At 40.8% G+C, this 15,110-nt stretch overlaps 1 protein-coding gene across 1 annotated transcript in view; it reads right to left on the reverse strand.

Annotated features, from left to right (window-relative positions):
* Positions 1 to 541: 541 nt before the first annotated feature.
* LOC131197884 (T cell receptor alpha chain MC.7.G5-like) overlaps positions 542 to 15,110 on the reverse strand; it is a 148,582-nt gene continuing 134,013 nt past the window's right edge. The window contains exons 6-9 of the mRNA XM_058182381.1: positions 7,546 to 7,821; positions 3,357 to 3,407; positions 2,791 to 2,898; positions 542 to 677 (exon numbers count right to left, since the gene is read on the reverse strand). Of these exons, the coding sequence (XP_058038364.1) occupies positions 2,792 to 2,898; positions 3,357 to 3,407; positions 7,546 to 7,821 (434 nt within the window). The 3' untranslated portion in view covers positions 542 to 677; position 2,791. The remainder of the gene's footprint in view (positions 678 to 2,790; positions 2,899 to 3,356; positions 3,408 to 7,545; positions 7,822 to 15,110) is intronic.

The following is a 15,110-nucleotide window of genomic DNA, read 5'->3' on the forward strand; positions in this document are numbered from 1 at the left end:
TTTTATTCTCTCATTTCATGTAAATTATTCTAAATTATCTTATTACATCATTTATTCCATCATATTTATTTCATCCTTTATAAGATAGGTAAAATGAGGACCCAGATTGTTGGGGGCAATAAAGTTGACTTTGTATATAATATACAAATGGATGAAGACTATTGCTTAACACAGTGTAAGCCGCCCTGAGTCTTCGGAGAAGGGCGGGATATAAATGCAAATTTTAAAAAAATCATCTAAAATCAATTATATCATTCAAACAATTCTTCCTTTGTAGAAATCTCTCTCAAATCTTTTTTAACATATTTTCCCTTCTAGCCAATGGTAAAATAAATCCCATATTTTGTAATATTGTTTATCTTCCTGTTCTCTAATTTCAAATGTCACTTTACTCATCTCTGCACATTCCATTATTTTCTACAGTTAATATTTTAACACATAATATTCAGAAGACGATATAGTACATCAGAACAAGGCAAGGATTTGGGTTGCTAAGCTGCCTAGATGTTTTTAAAAGCTGTTCCACGTAAGGTTTAAAAAGTGAAGCTGTTTTGTTTAAAAATCCAAGCAGGCAATCAGGAAAGCTGGTAGCATGTTTCTGTCCGGTCAAATATATTGAAGTCCTAGATGATTCTTCTACAACATTCCAGTTACATTTCCCCATTTTTCTGTCATTCCTATTTAAAAAGAAGAGGAGATATTTCTGGTTATCTGAGAGAATTAGAATAATACCGCTTGTCCCAAAGACAAACCATTTTCAAACATTTGTAAAGGTAAAGATTTTGGTTACCACCTTTAAAGCGCTCCATGGCTTAGGGCCCGGGTACTTACGGGACTGCCTGCTGTTACCTCATGCCTCCCACCGACCCATACGCTCACACAGAGAGGGCCTTCTCAGGGTGCCATCCGCCAAACAATGTTGGCTGGCGGCCCCCAGGGGAAGGGCCTTCTCTGTTGGAGCTCCTACGCTTTGGAACGAACTTCCCCCTGGTTTACGCCAAGTGCCTGATCTTCGGACTTTTCGCCGTGAGCTGAAAACGCATTTATTTATCCAAGCGGGACTGGATTAAAAGTTTTTACTTAATTTTAATTGGGGTTGATTACTTTTAGGAAATGAGGTTTTACTATTTTAATCTGTACTTTTAAACTATGGCCTATTTAAATAAGTTTTTTAATTAGTTTTTTACTTTGTTTGATATTTGTATTTTATCGGCCTGTAAACCGCCCTGAGTCCTCCGGGAGATAGGGCGGTATAAAAATTTGATTAAATAAATAAATAAATAAATAAATAAATAAAGGTTTTCCTGTCAGTTGTCTCTGACTTTATGGCACGATGCCCATTTCCATTTCTTAGTTGAAGGAGCCAATATTGTCCGAAGACAATTTCCGTGGATATTACGCCAAAGGCGCATGGGACGCGTCCCATGAAATTTAGACTTTGTTTATATTAACATGAAATTAAATTTACGGATTCCACTAGAAACTTTGTGAGAGCTTTCCTGGGTCATTCAATCATTGAAATATAATGGATTTCAACTTCCATCAAACCCAGCTGCAAAGTTCATACTGAGGGAAGGCCAAGCTACCTGCGGCTGTACAGAAATCAGGATCAATGGGAGCCCAAATTGTTGGGATTATTTGCAACAGAGTTGGAAGGGACCTTGTAGGTCATCTAGTCCAACCCCCACCCCACCCACCCTCACCCAAGCAGGAGACCCTACACCATTTCTGACAAATGGCAGTGCAGTCTCTTCTTGAAAGCCTCCAGTGGTGAAGCTCCCACAACATGCTAAGGCAACTTCTGTGCCATTGGTTGATTGTTCTCACTGTCAGAAAATTTCTCCTTATTTCTAGGTTGAATCCTTGACCAGTTTCCATCCAATATTCCTTGTCTGGCCTTCGGGTGCCTTAGAAAATAGCTTGAGCCCTTCCTCCTTTCTGTGGCAGCCTCTCAAATATTGGAACACTGCCATCATTTCTCCCTTGGTTCTTCTCTTCACTAGACTAACCATGCCCAGTTCCTGTAACCGTTCTTCATATGTTTTAGTCTCCGGTCCCCTAATCATCCTGGTTGCTCTTTTCTGCACTGTTTCTAGATTTTTTTTAAGCCCATGGCTCTGGAAACACATTGTTGTGTCTCGTCCGATCTCACCACAGACAGGGCCTTCTTATCTGCTTCCGAACACGGAGGAATGTCCTAGTATGCCTCCTGGCCCCAGCCCTGGCTCCATGCCCAGACAGGCTGAAGAGGAGGAAGTATCTCCAGCCCCCAGCTCTGGCTCCATGCCCAGGCAAATGGAGCAACTTGACCCCTCCCCCTCCTCCACAGCATGTGAGCCTGAGGGAGGTCAATTGCCAACAGCTGCTGACTGGAGTGACCCTCGCGTCAGAAGACTTGATAGGCGGAGGCAACAGAAGGAAGGGAGGGGCAGGCCTGGATAAGTGCTGAGTCATGGAGCCACACCCCATGGCCTATATAAAGGACCTGCTTTCTGGCATTCTCTGAGTCAGGCAAAGTCTAAACATATCTTGCTGAAGTCACTTTCTGGTCTCCTGCCTGCCCTGAGGACTTTGCTAGGACTTTGGCAGAGCTGCAGAGGCACGCCTGATTCGGATTTTCCTGACCCGGCCGTCAGCGGAGGAGTGGGACACGACACACATACACATGCGCACATTCACATGCCTATAGTCCAGAAATGATTTAATCCAAGCTCCCAGGCTTGAGTTGCCCCAAAGTGAAACCATGGAAATTAAGTGGATCTGTCCCCCTGCCCTAAAAGCTCTGCTTACCTCATCTTGACCATGCCCAGAAGGTGAGTATCAAGTTGAGAGCAACACTCTTGAAAAATATCAATCTCAGCCCCAGTACAGTGAGAGAGAGAAGATTCAACTTTTCGTCTGAAGAAAAAGAAGAAGGAAAAAGAAGATAAATATCAAGAGGTCCCATTTTGCCCATTGAAATTGGTTGCTTATGATGTTTGCCTAGATCAGGGGTGCCCAAATTTGGCCCCTTGAAGAGTGGTGGACTTCAACTCCCAGAATTCCCCAGCCAGTATGAGCTATAAATAGTAGCAGTTCTTGTCAGTGTCTCTGACTTCATGTGGAAAACTGCCACGAAATTCCCTCACATCTTCCAAATCTCATTATTTTGATATCAGTTTTTACCAGTGGTGGGTTGCTACCGGTTCGCCCCAAATCGGGCGAACCGGTAGCAGCGGGAGGCTCCGCCCACCCACCCGGACGTCTCTGCGCATGCGCAGAAGCTTCTGCACACATGAATGCACGCACTCACATGAGAAAACCAGTAGCGACCGAAATTGAAACCCGCTACTGTTTTTTACCCACCATGAACATACCTGTTTCAAAAACTGGTGTGTCGGACGGAGTTTTTGAACACGTAGCATCCCCTATAGCAACAACAACAACAACAACAACAATCATTAATGATTATGATTATGATAAAAGAAAAAAAACAAGGCAAATTTCTGGGATGTTTCTGTCAGATGTCACCTAGATGATTGATGCTACACTATGCTACTAGGCCTCAAGAAGCTATTTTGGTGCCTATCTGCCATAAACTCAGGGGCCTGGTAGGTCGAGGGATGAAAATTTATCATTCCACTCCAAGTATCTTCTCAAGGTCAACGGCCTGGAAATGGAGCGCAGTTGCATTCCTCAGAAAATCTTTCTAAAAAAACCCATTACTTTTGCATTTTTTGGACTTGCTATGGAGGGACCAGCTATGGGAGGCGCCTTCGGAAAGGCAAAAGTCACCCTGGGAGTTTGGCGTGCGAACGTTCAGTTTTGGCTTTGCATTATTGTATATCCCTTGACCTCTAATAGACGCGGTGGGTCAGGGGCTAGGACGTTGAGCTTATCGATTGAAAGGTTGGCAGCTCGGCGGTTCGAATCCCTAGTGCTGCTGTGTAATGGGATGAGCTCCCGTTACTTGTCCCAGCTTCTGCCAACCTAGCAGTTTCGAAAGCATGTAAAAATGCAAGTAGAAAAAATAGGGACCACCTTTGGTGGGAAGGTAACAGCGTTCCGTGCGCCTTTGGCGTTGAGTCATGCCGGCCACATGACCACCGAGACGTCTTCGGACAGCGCTGGCTCTTCGGCTTTGAAATGGAGATGAGCACCGCCCCCTAGAGTCGGCAACGACTAGCACGTATGTGCGAAAGGAACCTTTACCTTTATGACTTCTAATAAACCATGCCTTTCTCATCCTCAATGGTGTTAAGGGTCGTGGTTTTTTTTACTTAGAAGCTGATGCTGAGGCAAGGCTGACAGCTTTCCATATTTCGTGGCTTGCTTTCTTCTTTTTCCAAAAAAAATAAAAAATCCATTTCAAAGCCGAAGAGCCAGCTCTGTCCGAAGACGTCTCCGTGGTCATGTGGCCGGCATGACTCAATGCCAAAGGTGCATGGAATGCTGTTACCTTCCTACCAAAGGTGGTCCCTATTTTTCTACTTGCATTTTTTACGTGCTTTCGAAACTGCTAAGTTGGCAGAAGCTGGGACAAGTAACGGGAGCTCACCCCATTACAAGGCAATACCAGGGATTCGAACCGCCGAGCTGCCGACCTTTCGATTGACAAGCTCAACGTCCTAGCCCCTGAGCCACTGCGTCCCTCCTTATCCCTCTACTACTACTATATAGTAGTAGTAGTAGTAATACTTAGTAGTACTTAGTAGAAGTAGTAGTAGTAGTAGTAGTAGTGGTATTACTTAGGAGTACTACTAGTACTAATACTAAGTAGTAGTAGTAGTACTAAGTAGTAGTAGTACTAAGTAGTAGTAGAGGGATAAGGACCTCCTGAGGCTGAGCTTGGGAGAGACGAACATTTTGGTGGTGGCACCTCATTTTCTAGAATATCTTCAGCAGATAAGCTCACTTTATGCCTTCATAATGGACTTCTGAAGACTAGGTGAAGACTTTTCATTTCCCAAGCACTTCCAAAACCATTTGAAACTTTACTGATTGATTATTCTCATAATCTTTTTTTTTCTCATAATCTTAGTAACAAGTAACAACAACAGAGTTGGAAGGGACCTTGGAGGCCTTCTAGTCCAACCCCCTGCCCAGGCAGGAAACCCTACATCATCTCAGACAGATGGTTATCCAACATTTTCTTAAAAATTTCCAGTGTTGGAGCATTCACAACTTCTGAAGGCAAGTCGTTCCACTTATTAATTGTTCTAACTGTCAGGAAATTTCTCCTCAGTTCTAAGTTGCTTCTTTCCTTGATCAGTTTCCACCCATTGCTTCTTGTTCTACCCTCAGGTGCTTTGGAGAACAGCCCGACTCCCACTTCTCTGTAACAGCCCCTGAGATATTGGAACACTGCTATCATGTCTCCCCTAGTCCTTCTTTTCATTAAACTAGACATACCCAGTTCCTTCAATCGTTCTTCATATGTTTTAGTCTCCAGTCCCCTAATCATCTTTGTTGCTCTTCTCTGCACTCTTTCTAGAGTCTCAGCATCTTTTTTACATTGTGGCGACCAAAACTGAATGCAGTATTCCAAGTGTGGCCTTATTGTTTGTTATTAAATGTGTTACCCACTTTAAAGTTCCAGACAACTCTGAACCTTATTCAATGTTATTTCGTTGCATTTGTCTTTGCTATTCACAGCTACTGTTTTTAAAAACTAAACTTAAAATCTCCTTTTGACTAAAAAGAATAAATGATATTATTTTAGAAATAATATCATTCTTATTATTTGATATTATTAATCATTATTATTTGATATTATTTAGAAATAATATCATCCAGAGATGCTATTCAGCAGGTTCTGACATGTTCTGGAGAACTGGTAGCGGAAATTTTGAGTAGTTCGGAGAACCGGCAAATACCGCTTCTGGCTGGCCCCAGAGTGGGGTGGGAATGGAGATTTTGCAGTATCCATTCCTTGGAGTGGGGTGGGAATGGAGATTTTGCAGGATCCTTCCCTTGCCACGCCCACCAAGCCACACCAACAAAACCGGTAGTAAAAAAAATTTGAATTCCACCACTGATATCATCTGTATATCACATGGTACTTGGTAAACATTTTTTATACCACTCAGGGAAGTAAGGAGTTCAGGCAGTAGTTTAAACAATGTAAGAAATACACATCTCAATACACTCTGAGAAATCCTGCTTGTTTCCACCTCTTTCTGCAGAACAGTTGCAGATTCCCACATCAAACTGTAGATCACCTCCTGGCCAGAGGTTGAGGGCATATATTGGTCTGCTATCTATATCTTTATATCTCTCTATATATATCTCTGTGTGTGTCTCTACCTCTATCACCTACCCACCTACCTACAGTATCTATCTATCTATCTATCTATCTATCTATCTATCTATCTATCTATCTATCTATCTATCTATCTATCTATCTATCACCTACCTACCTACCTACAGTATCTATCTATCTATCTATCTATCTATCTATCTATCTATCTATCTATCTATCTATCTATCTATCTATCTATCTATCTATCTATCTACCTACTACCTACCTATCTACCTACCTACCTATAGTATCTATCTATCTATCTATCTATCTATCTATCTATCTATCTATCTATCTATCTATCTATCTATCTATCTATCCATCCATCCATCCATCCATCCATCCATCCATCCATCCATCCATCCATCCATTCACCTACCTACAGTATCTATCTATCTATCAATCAATCTATCTATCTATCTATCTATCTATCTATCTATCTATCTATCTATCTATCTATCTATCTATCTATCTATCTATGTTTCCTTGAAAATAAGACCCTGTCTTATATTTTTTTGAACTCTGAAATAAGCGCTTGGCCTTATAGCCATGCATTCAAAAGTCCGATTGGGCTTATTATCAGGGGATGTCCTATTTTGGGGGAAAACAGGGTACCTCTATTCTAATAGCTTGACACTTCTCTCACAGATCTCTTTATCTCTCTATTTTTCTCTAGTTCAGATATTTTTTTTCCTCACATATGACCCTATTTATCTCAATGGGAACCATGCATCCTGTTGCTTTTGCTTCTTAAAAACACAGTTAAAAAAAACCTGATTAGCCAGGCAAATTACAAGCAGAAACTACAATGCATGTACTTATGCTACCAGACAGGTTTAGTGTCATAACGTATCACAGATAACTGGTTTTTGATGACATCGTTTTGACATCTATCATCTATACACGATGCTGTATATTTCAATGGCTAGACGGCCTAGACATTGATATGTCAACATAGATCTTTTTGACATTTATATTTTATTGTGTTTTACTAACTAACAACAACAATCTAACTCAAGTGTTAATATATATATTGCTAGTCCATGGATGGTACGCCGTACGCTAAATGTATCTGCAAAACAATTTGGAAATCTGCTGGTCTAAGTGATTCTCAACTTTTCTGCAGGATGTCCAACATATATTCAACCAGCCCTTGGGAACCATAACAAAGGCAGCTATTTTTCATCTCCAAACTGAACTAGAGGAAGCAAGCTTTCTTTTCGATATGGGTTCAATGTGAATGCCAATATTTACATCGATTTTACCTTCTTTTTCAGCTGCATAGGTGTCGCCTTCGTGAATAGCAGAGCATTCAAACTGATCCTTATTTTCGCTCCAAATGACAACCCCAAGGCTGGCCGATTCTTTATTGCCGTCTTCTTTCACAACCACAGCAGAGCCATTGACTGCTACAGGTTCCAGACCATTAAACTTCACGTTGATGGGATCAGGTGAATAGTCAGTAATGAGGCAAGCTGCTAGATCGCTTTGGTCTTTTTTTGGCTTCAGCTGGTAGACAGAAGGATTTGAATTCTTGAGATCTACAATAAAAAAACAACAACAACATACATTGCTCAGTTCTGAGATCTGAAAAGCTCAGAAAGCACATACAGGTAGTCCTAGACTTAGGACCACCTAAGGTTCATTTAGTGACCATTTGAAAGTGACAACCAGTCCTCCCACTTACAACGGTTTCAGCATCTCCACAGTCAGCAAAAATTTGGGCATTGAGCAACTGGCACGCATTTTACAATGGCTACATGTGGACTTCGCATAATTGCCGTTTGCAATCTTGCCAGCTGGTTTCCAACAAGCGAAGTCAAGGGGAAGCTGGATTTCATTAACAACCCTGTAGGATGTACTTGACAATTGTGGCTAGAATGGTCGTAAAATCAGGGCATGGTTCACTTAACAACTGCCTCGCTTAGCAGAAGACATTCTGACCCCATTGTGGTTATAAGTCAAGGGCTAGATTTGCTAGACCAATTCTCGAATACAGCTCGTCTGTCTGGAACCCACACTGCATATCGGACATTAATACAATTGAGCGCGTCCAGAAATATTTCACAAGAAGAGTCCTCCACTCCTCTGCTCGCAACAACATACCTTATGCCACCAGACTTGAAATTCTGGGTTTAGAAAATTTAGAACTACGTTGCCTTCGATATGACCTGAGCATAGCTCATAAAATCATCTGCTACAATGTCCTTCCTGTCAATGACTACTTCAGCTTCAATCACAACAATACACGAGCACACAATAGATTCAAACTTAAAGTGAACCGCTCCAATCTCGATTGCAGAAAATACGATTTCAGTAACAGAGTTGTTAATGCCTGGAATGCACTACCAGACTCTGTGGTCTCTTCCCAAAATCCCCAAAACTTTTAACCTAAGACTGTCTACTGTTGACCTCACCCCATTCCTAAGAGGTCTGTAAGGGGCATGCATAAGCGCACCAGCGTGCCTACCATCCCTGTCCTAACGTTCCCTTTAGTGGTATTCATTTTATGTATGCAATTCATGCTTATATTTATATATATATATTATTTAATATGTACTCCACAAAATAAATAAATAAAAAATAGATGTAAAAAGTGACATCACACCAATAAAGGGTATGCTGTACCTTCTCACCTATTAGTTTGACTTCATATTGTACGTTGTTTGGCATAAGAGGCAATGAAGTTATGAAAACATCTGTAATTTTAATCCTGGTTATCACTAGGAAAATATGCATCCCGATTTCCTGGTTCTTTCGCTAGAGTCAGAAAAGAAATCTTGTCTGCTACTCTAGAGAGTAATTAACATAGATCATGACTTGTTTGAGAGGGGATCACGAGTCACTCATTGCCTTTTGAGCTGCCAGGGATTACATCCCCAAAATTAAATGAGGTCAGGAGGAAAAGAAATTATAATTTGTGGGGTCTTGGTGCTTAACACACTCAAAACCGTAGAAATGGTGGTAGACTTTAGGAGAAACCCTCCCATACTACCACCTCTCACAATACTAGACAACACAGTATCAACAGGGATCTTGGAGTCCTAGTGGACAACCATTTAGATATGAGCCAGCAGTGTGCAGCAGCTGCTAAAAAAGCCAACACAGTTCTGGGCTGCATAAACAGAGGGATAAAATCAAGATCACGTGAAGTGTTAATACCACTTTATAATGCCTTGGTAAGGCCACACTTGGAATATTGCATCCAGTTTTGGTCGCCACGATGTAAAAAAGATGTTGAGACTCTAGAAAGAGTGCAGAGAAGAGCAACAAAGATGATTAGGGGACTGGAGGCTAAAACATATGAAGAACGGTTGCAGGAACTGGGTATGTCTAGTTTAATAAATGAAGGACTAGGGGAGACATGATAGCTGTGTTCCAATATCTCAGGGGTTGCCACAAAGAAAAGGGAGTCGGGCTGTTCTCCAAAGCACCTGAGGGTAAAACAAGAAGCAATGGGTGGAAACTGATCAAAGAAAGAAGCAACTTAGAACTGAGGAGAAATTTCCTGACAGTTAGGACAATTAATAAGTGGAACGACTTGCCTGCAGAAGTTGTGAATGTTCCAACACTGGAAATTTTTAAGAAAATCTTGGATAACCACCAGACTGAGTTGGTGTAGGGTTTCCTGCCTGGGCAGGGGGTTGGACTAGAAGGCCTCCAAGGTCCCTTCCAACTCTGTTGTTATATATATAACAGTAGAGACCTTCAAATTTTTAGGCTCTACCATATCGCAAGATCTAAAATGGAATGCACTACCTGACTCTGTGGTCTCTTCCCCCAAATCCCCAAAGCTTTAACCAAAGACTATCTACTATTGACCTCACCCCATTCCTAAGAGGTCTGTAAGGGGCATGAATAAGAGCACCAGTGTGCCTACCATTCTTGTCCTAATGTTCCCCTTGATTGTATCCAATTTGTATGGTTATTTCATGCTTCTACTTATATATACTGTTGTGTTTGACAAAATAAATAAAATAAAAAAACAAACATAAAAAGGTCATCAAAAAAAGCACAGCAACTCTGCACCAACTCAGGAAGCTCAAACTGCCCAAAGAGCTGCTGATTCAGTTCTACAGAGGAATTATTGAGTCTGTCATCTCACCTCCATAACTGTCTGGTTTGGCTCTGCAACCCAACAAGACAGACACAGATTTCAGAGGATCATTAGAACTGCAGAAAAAACAATGGCTACCAACCTGCCTTCCATTGAGGACCTGTATACTGCACGAGTCAAAAAGAGGGCTGTGAAAATATTTACAGACCCCTCGGATCCTGGATGTAAATTGTTTCAACTCCTATCCTCAAAAGGAAATATAGAACACTGCACACCAGAACAACTAGACACAAGGACAGTTTTTTTTCCTGAACATCATCACTCTGCTAAACAAATAATTCCTTTAACACTGTCAAACTATTCACTAAGGCTACATTACTATTAGTCCTCTCATCGGTCCTATCACCCATCTCCTCCCACTTATGACTGCATGCCAGTAACTTTATTGCTTGTATCCTTATGATTTATATTTATATTGATTGTTTCCCGATTGCTTATTTGTACCCTATGACTATCATTAAGTGTTGTACCTTATGATTCTTGATGAACATATCTTTTCTATTATGTACACTGAGAGTGTATGCACCAAAGACAAATTCCTTGTTTGCCCAATTACACTTGGCCAATAAAGAATTCTATTCTAGTCTATTCTATTCTAGTCTAGTCTAGTCTAGTCTAGTCTCCATTCCATCTATTCTATTCTATTCTATTCTATTCTATTCTATTCTATTCTATTCTATTCTATTCTATTCTATTCTATTCTATTCTATTCTATTGTATTCTATTCTATTCTAATTGATTGGTTGTTTTCTTGCATACATTTCATGACCCAACTAGGAAACATTATCAGTGCTAGAAGGGAGTGGGATTTGCACTCTTTCTATGTACTAGTGGCTTGCCCTAACAGTATTCTTGGTGGTTGCTTGATCAGGCTGTTGTTCGCTATTAGCTTATTTGTCTGAATTGGTAGTTCCTGGATTGAGGTATTTTCTTCTTGATTGTTGGTCTAACACTAATCTTGATGTTAATCTTCTTACCTGGGTGTTAATTGCTGATGAGGAAGTGTTTTGGTCAAGAAAACTACCAAGCTCAGAGAGCATCAAGGACTTCACAGTTGAACCCTGAACTAAAAATATCATTTCATATCATTTCAAGTATTTCAGGATAAATTAAACTAAAAACGGTTAATGGCTGCTTCTCTGTAGTTTTTAACCCTCCCCCTCCCTTTCTGTCAGAAATAATATTTTGTGCATAAGAGCACAATAGTGCCTACTGTTCCTGTCCTATTGTTCCCTTCATTATATCAAATTAATATAGTTGACGCATATTTTTTTTTCATATATATATATATATATATATTTCTTCAAGATATGTTGTTTTATCTATGACAATTGTTTGTGTATACTGTTGTGACAAAAAGAAATAAAAAAAAAGATTAAATATTTCAGTTTGGTGGACTTCTGGACAAGATCCAGGAGTGAACCCCAAAACTTTGGATGGCCATGCGTGTTCTTAAGAACTCAGTTTAACCTCCCAATCTAGCATGCATCTACTGGCCTCGTCTTCAAGTACTAATCAGGGCTGGCTAAGCTTTTGAACCGGGACAAAACTGAGAAGTGGATAGGATAGGAGATAGGATAGAGATAGAGATAGGATAGGATAGGATAAGTATGATAGGATAGGATAGATTTAGATTTAGATTTTATTAGATTTTTATACCGCCCTTCTCCTGAAGGACTCAGGGCGGTTCACAGCCAGAATAAAACAATAATTATGTGCACAATAAAACAATAATTAAAAAACTTATTGAATATAAGGCCAGAATTAAAACCCATTTAAACCAAAAAAACCCATAAAATTTACATCCAGGTATTAAAACTACTAAAAATTTCTATGCCAGTCCTGCGCGAATAAATAGGTATGTCTTCAACTCGCGGCGGAAGGTCCGAAGGTCAGGCAATTGACGGAGTCCTGGGGGAAGTTCATTCCAGAGGGTGGGAGCCCCCACAGAGAAGGCCCTTCCCCTGAGGGCCGCCAGCCGACATTGCTTGGCGGACGGCACCCTGAGGAGTCCCTCTCTGTGAGAGCGTACGGGTCGGTGGGAGGCAATCGGTAGCAATAGGTGGTCCCGTAAGTAACCCGGCCCTAAGCCATGGAGCACTTTAAAGGTAGTAACCAACACCTTGAAGTGCATCCGAAAGACCACAGGTAGCCAATGCAGCCTGCACAGGAGTGGTGTTAGGATAGGATAGGAGTGAATAGGATAGGAGTGGTGTTAGGATAGGATAGGATAGGATAGGATAACAGAGTTGGAAGGGACCTTGGAGCTCTTTTAGTCCAACCCCCTGCCTAGGCAGGAAACCCTACACCACTTCAGACAAATGGTTATCCAATATCATCTTAAAACTTCCAGTGTTGGAGCATTCGCAACTTGTGGAGGCAAGTTGTTCCACTAATTAATTGTTCTGTCATGAAAATTCTCCTTAGTTCTTAGTTGCTTCTCTCCGTGATTAGTTTCCACCCATTGCTTCTTGTTCTACCCTCAGGTGCTTTGGAGAATAGCTTGACTCCCTCTTCTTTGTGGCAACCCCTGAGATATTGGAACACTGCTATCATGTCTCCCCTAGTCCTTCTTTTCATTAAACTAGACATACCCAGTTCCTGCAACCGTTCTTCATATGTTTTAGCCTCCAGTCCCCTCATCATCTTTGTTGCTCTTCTCTGCACTCTTTCTAGAGTCTCAACATCCTTTTTACATCATGGCGACCAAAACTGAATGCAATATTCCAAGTGTGGCCCTACCAAGGCCTTATAAAGTGGTATTAACACTTCCCGTGATCTTGATTCTATCCCTCTGTTTATGCAGCCTAGAATTGTGTTGGCTTTTTTGGCAGCTGCTGCACACTGCTGGCTCGTATCTAAATGGCTGTTCACTAGGACTCCAAGATCCCTCTCACAGTTACTACTATTGAGTGAGGTACTACCTATACTGCAGCTGTGCATTTTGTTTTTCTTGCCTATAGAGCAAGATGTTGTGGCAAGCCTACTGTAGTAAGAGGCAGGTAGGTAGGTCTGGATCTAAAGAACCAGCAGGTAAATTCCAGATGCTCCAGGTTGATATGGATTTGTTTCCTTTGAAATTCAGCCTGCCCGTGTAGCCTTGTCAATATTGTCTGGAATTTAAGGAGTTTCCTAACTAATTTAGCAGGTGGATTCATCTCTCAAGACATGTCTATATCTGAAATTCGAAGGAATGTTTTATTTTGCCTTCTTTAGCTTTTTAATGATTTGTGCCATTTATACCAGCCTCCTGAGGCATCAGCTGTTATGCAACTCAGTGGTATAAATTCTGTCTTTTACTCTGCTTCTTTCTTTCGCTAAAACTCTTCAAATTCTGATCCTTTGGTCATTCTTTCATTCTCCTGGCCAAAAAAGAGGCCCCTCAGGAAAACATATTTATTTATTTGTTTATATTTCTTAGTTCTTAACCACCCATCTTCCCTCAGGGAAGGGTTGTGTACAATGGAATTCAATCAGAATATAGAGATTCGTTCATTCAAAACAGCATTAATAAAAGTAACATTAAAAACAGAATGATTAAAAATTTTAAAAAGGTAAAAATAATATAAAATTGAAAAAGGTGAACAATGGAAAGATGAGGTTTGGTAGTTGTTAATATAGGTGTGTGTGTGTGGGGGGGGGAGAGAGGTTGTCATAGGGGCATCCAGCCCCATGGTTATAAGGACATCTGTGTCTCCCACACAGGCCCGCACCATTAAGTTTTGACCTCTTGCATTGAATATCCATGTACAAATCCACAGTTCAAATACAAGTACAAGCCCCAAAATTCAACGTACATCTATTTTGCCTTGTGCACTTTTTTTTTTTTTTTGCAACACAAGCTAATAACTTCTTCAAGCGCTTGCAAAAGTTTCCAAAACTAATTTCAGAGAAAAACCCACAAAGCTTACGCCTTCCTGCTTGTGGGCTTTCATCTGATGTTATCATTGTATGACTAAGAGCTCACAATCTGAGCAGTATTAGCTTGTCTTCCTGCCTTTCCTGCTGTTACATTCATTTAGTGAATTAGCTGAAGACTAATGATCTTAAAGAAAACTGCATTCAGTTTGGACCCAAATCTGCATTCACTCTGCAAAAGGACCAAAAGGATAACAGAGTTACCGAATACAAATTTACAAGAGTTGGAAGGGACCTTGGAGGTCTTCTAGTCCAAGCGGTGGTGGGAAGTATGCAGTGGAGTACCCCAAGGCTCTGTTTTAGGCCCAGTACTCTTCAACATCTTCATCAATGACTTGGATGAGGGGATAGATGGGGAACTCAACAAATTTGCAGATGACACCAAACTGGCAGGAATAGCCAACACTCCAGAAGATAGGCTCAAGATAAAGAAGGATCTTGACAGACTTGAACATTGGGTGCTATCTAACAAAATGAAATTCAATGGTGAAAAAAGTAAGATTGTACATTTAGGCAAGAAAAAACAAAATGCTTTTTGTTTTTTCAACAAAAAAACAACAACAAAAAAACAAGAGGGAGGGGGGAAAGGGGGGAAAATGTTGTAAAACTTTTTCAATAAAAAAAAGAAAAAAAAAGAAAAAACAAAATGCACAGGTACAGTATATGTAGTACCTTGCTCAATAGTAGTAACTGTGAGAGGGATCTTGGAGTCCTAGTGGACAACCATTTAGATATGAGCCAGCCGTGTGCAGCAGCTGTCAAAAAAGCCAACATAGTTCTGGGCTGCATAAACAG

This window comes from Ahaetulla prasina, chromosome 4 (genome assembly GCF_028640845.1).
Source record: "Ahaetulla prasina isolate Xishuangbanna chromosome 4, ASM2864084v1, whole genome shotgun sequence".
Classification (NCBI taxonomy): Eukaryota; Metazoa; Chordata; class Lepidosauria; order Squamata; family Colubridae; genus Ahaetulla; species Ahaetulla prasina.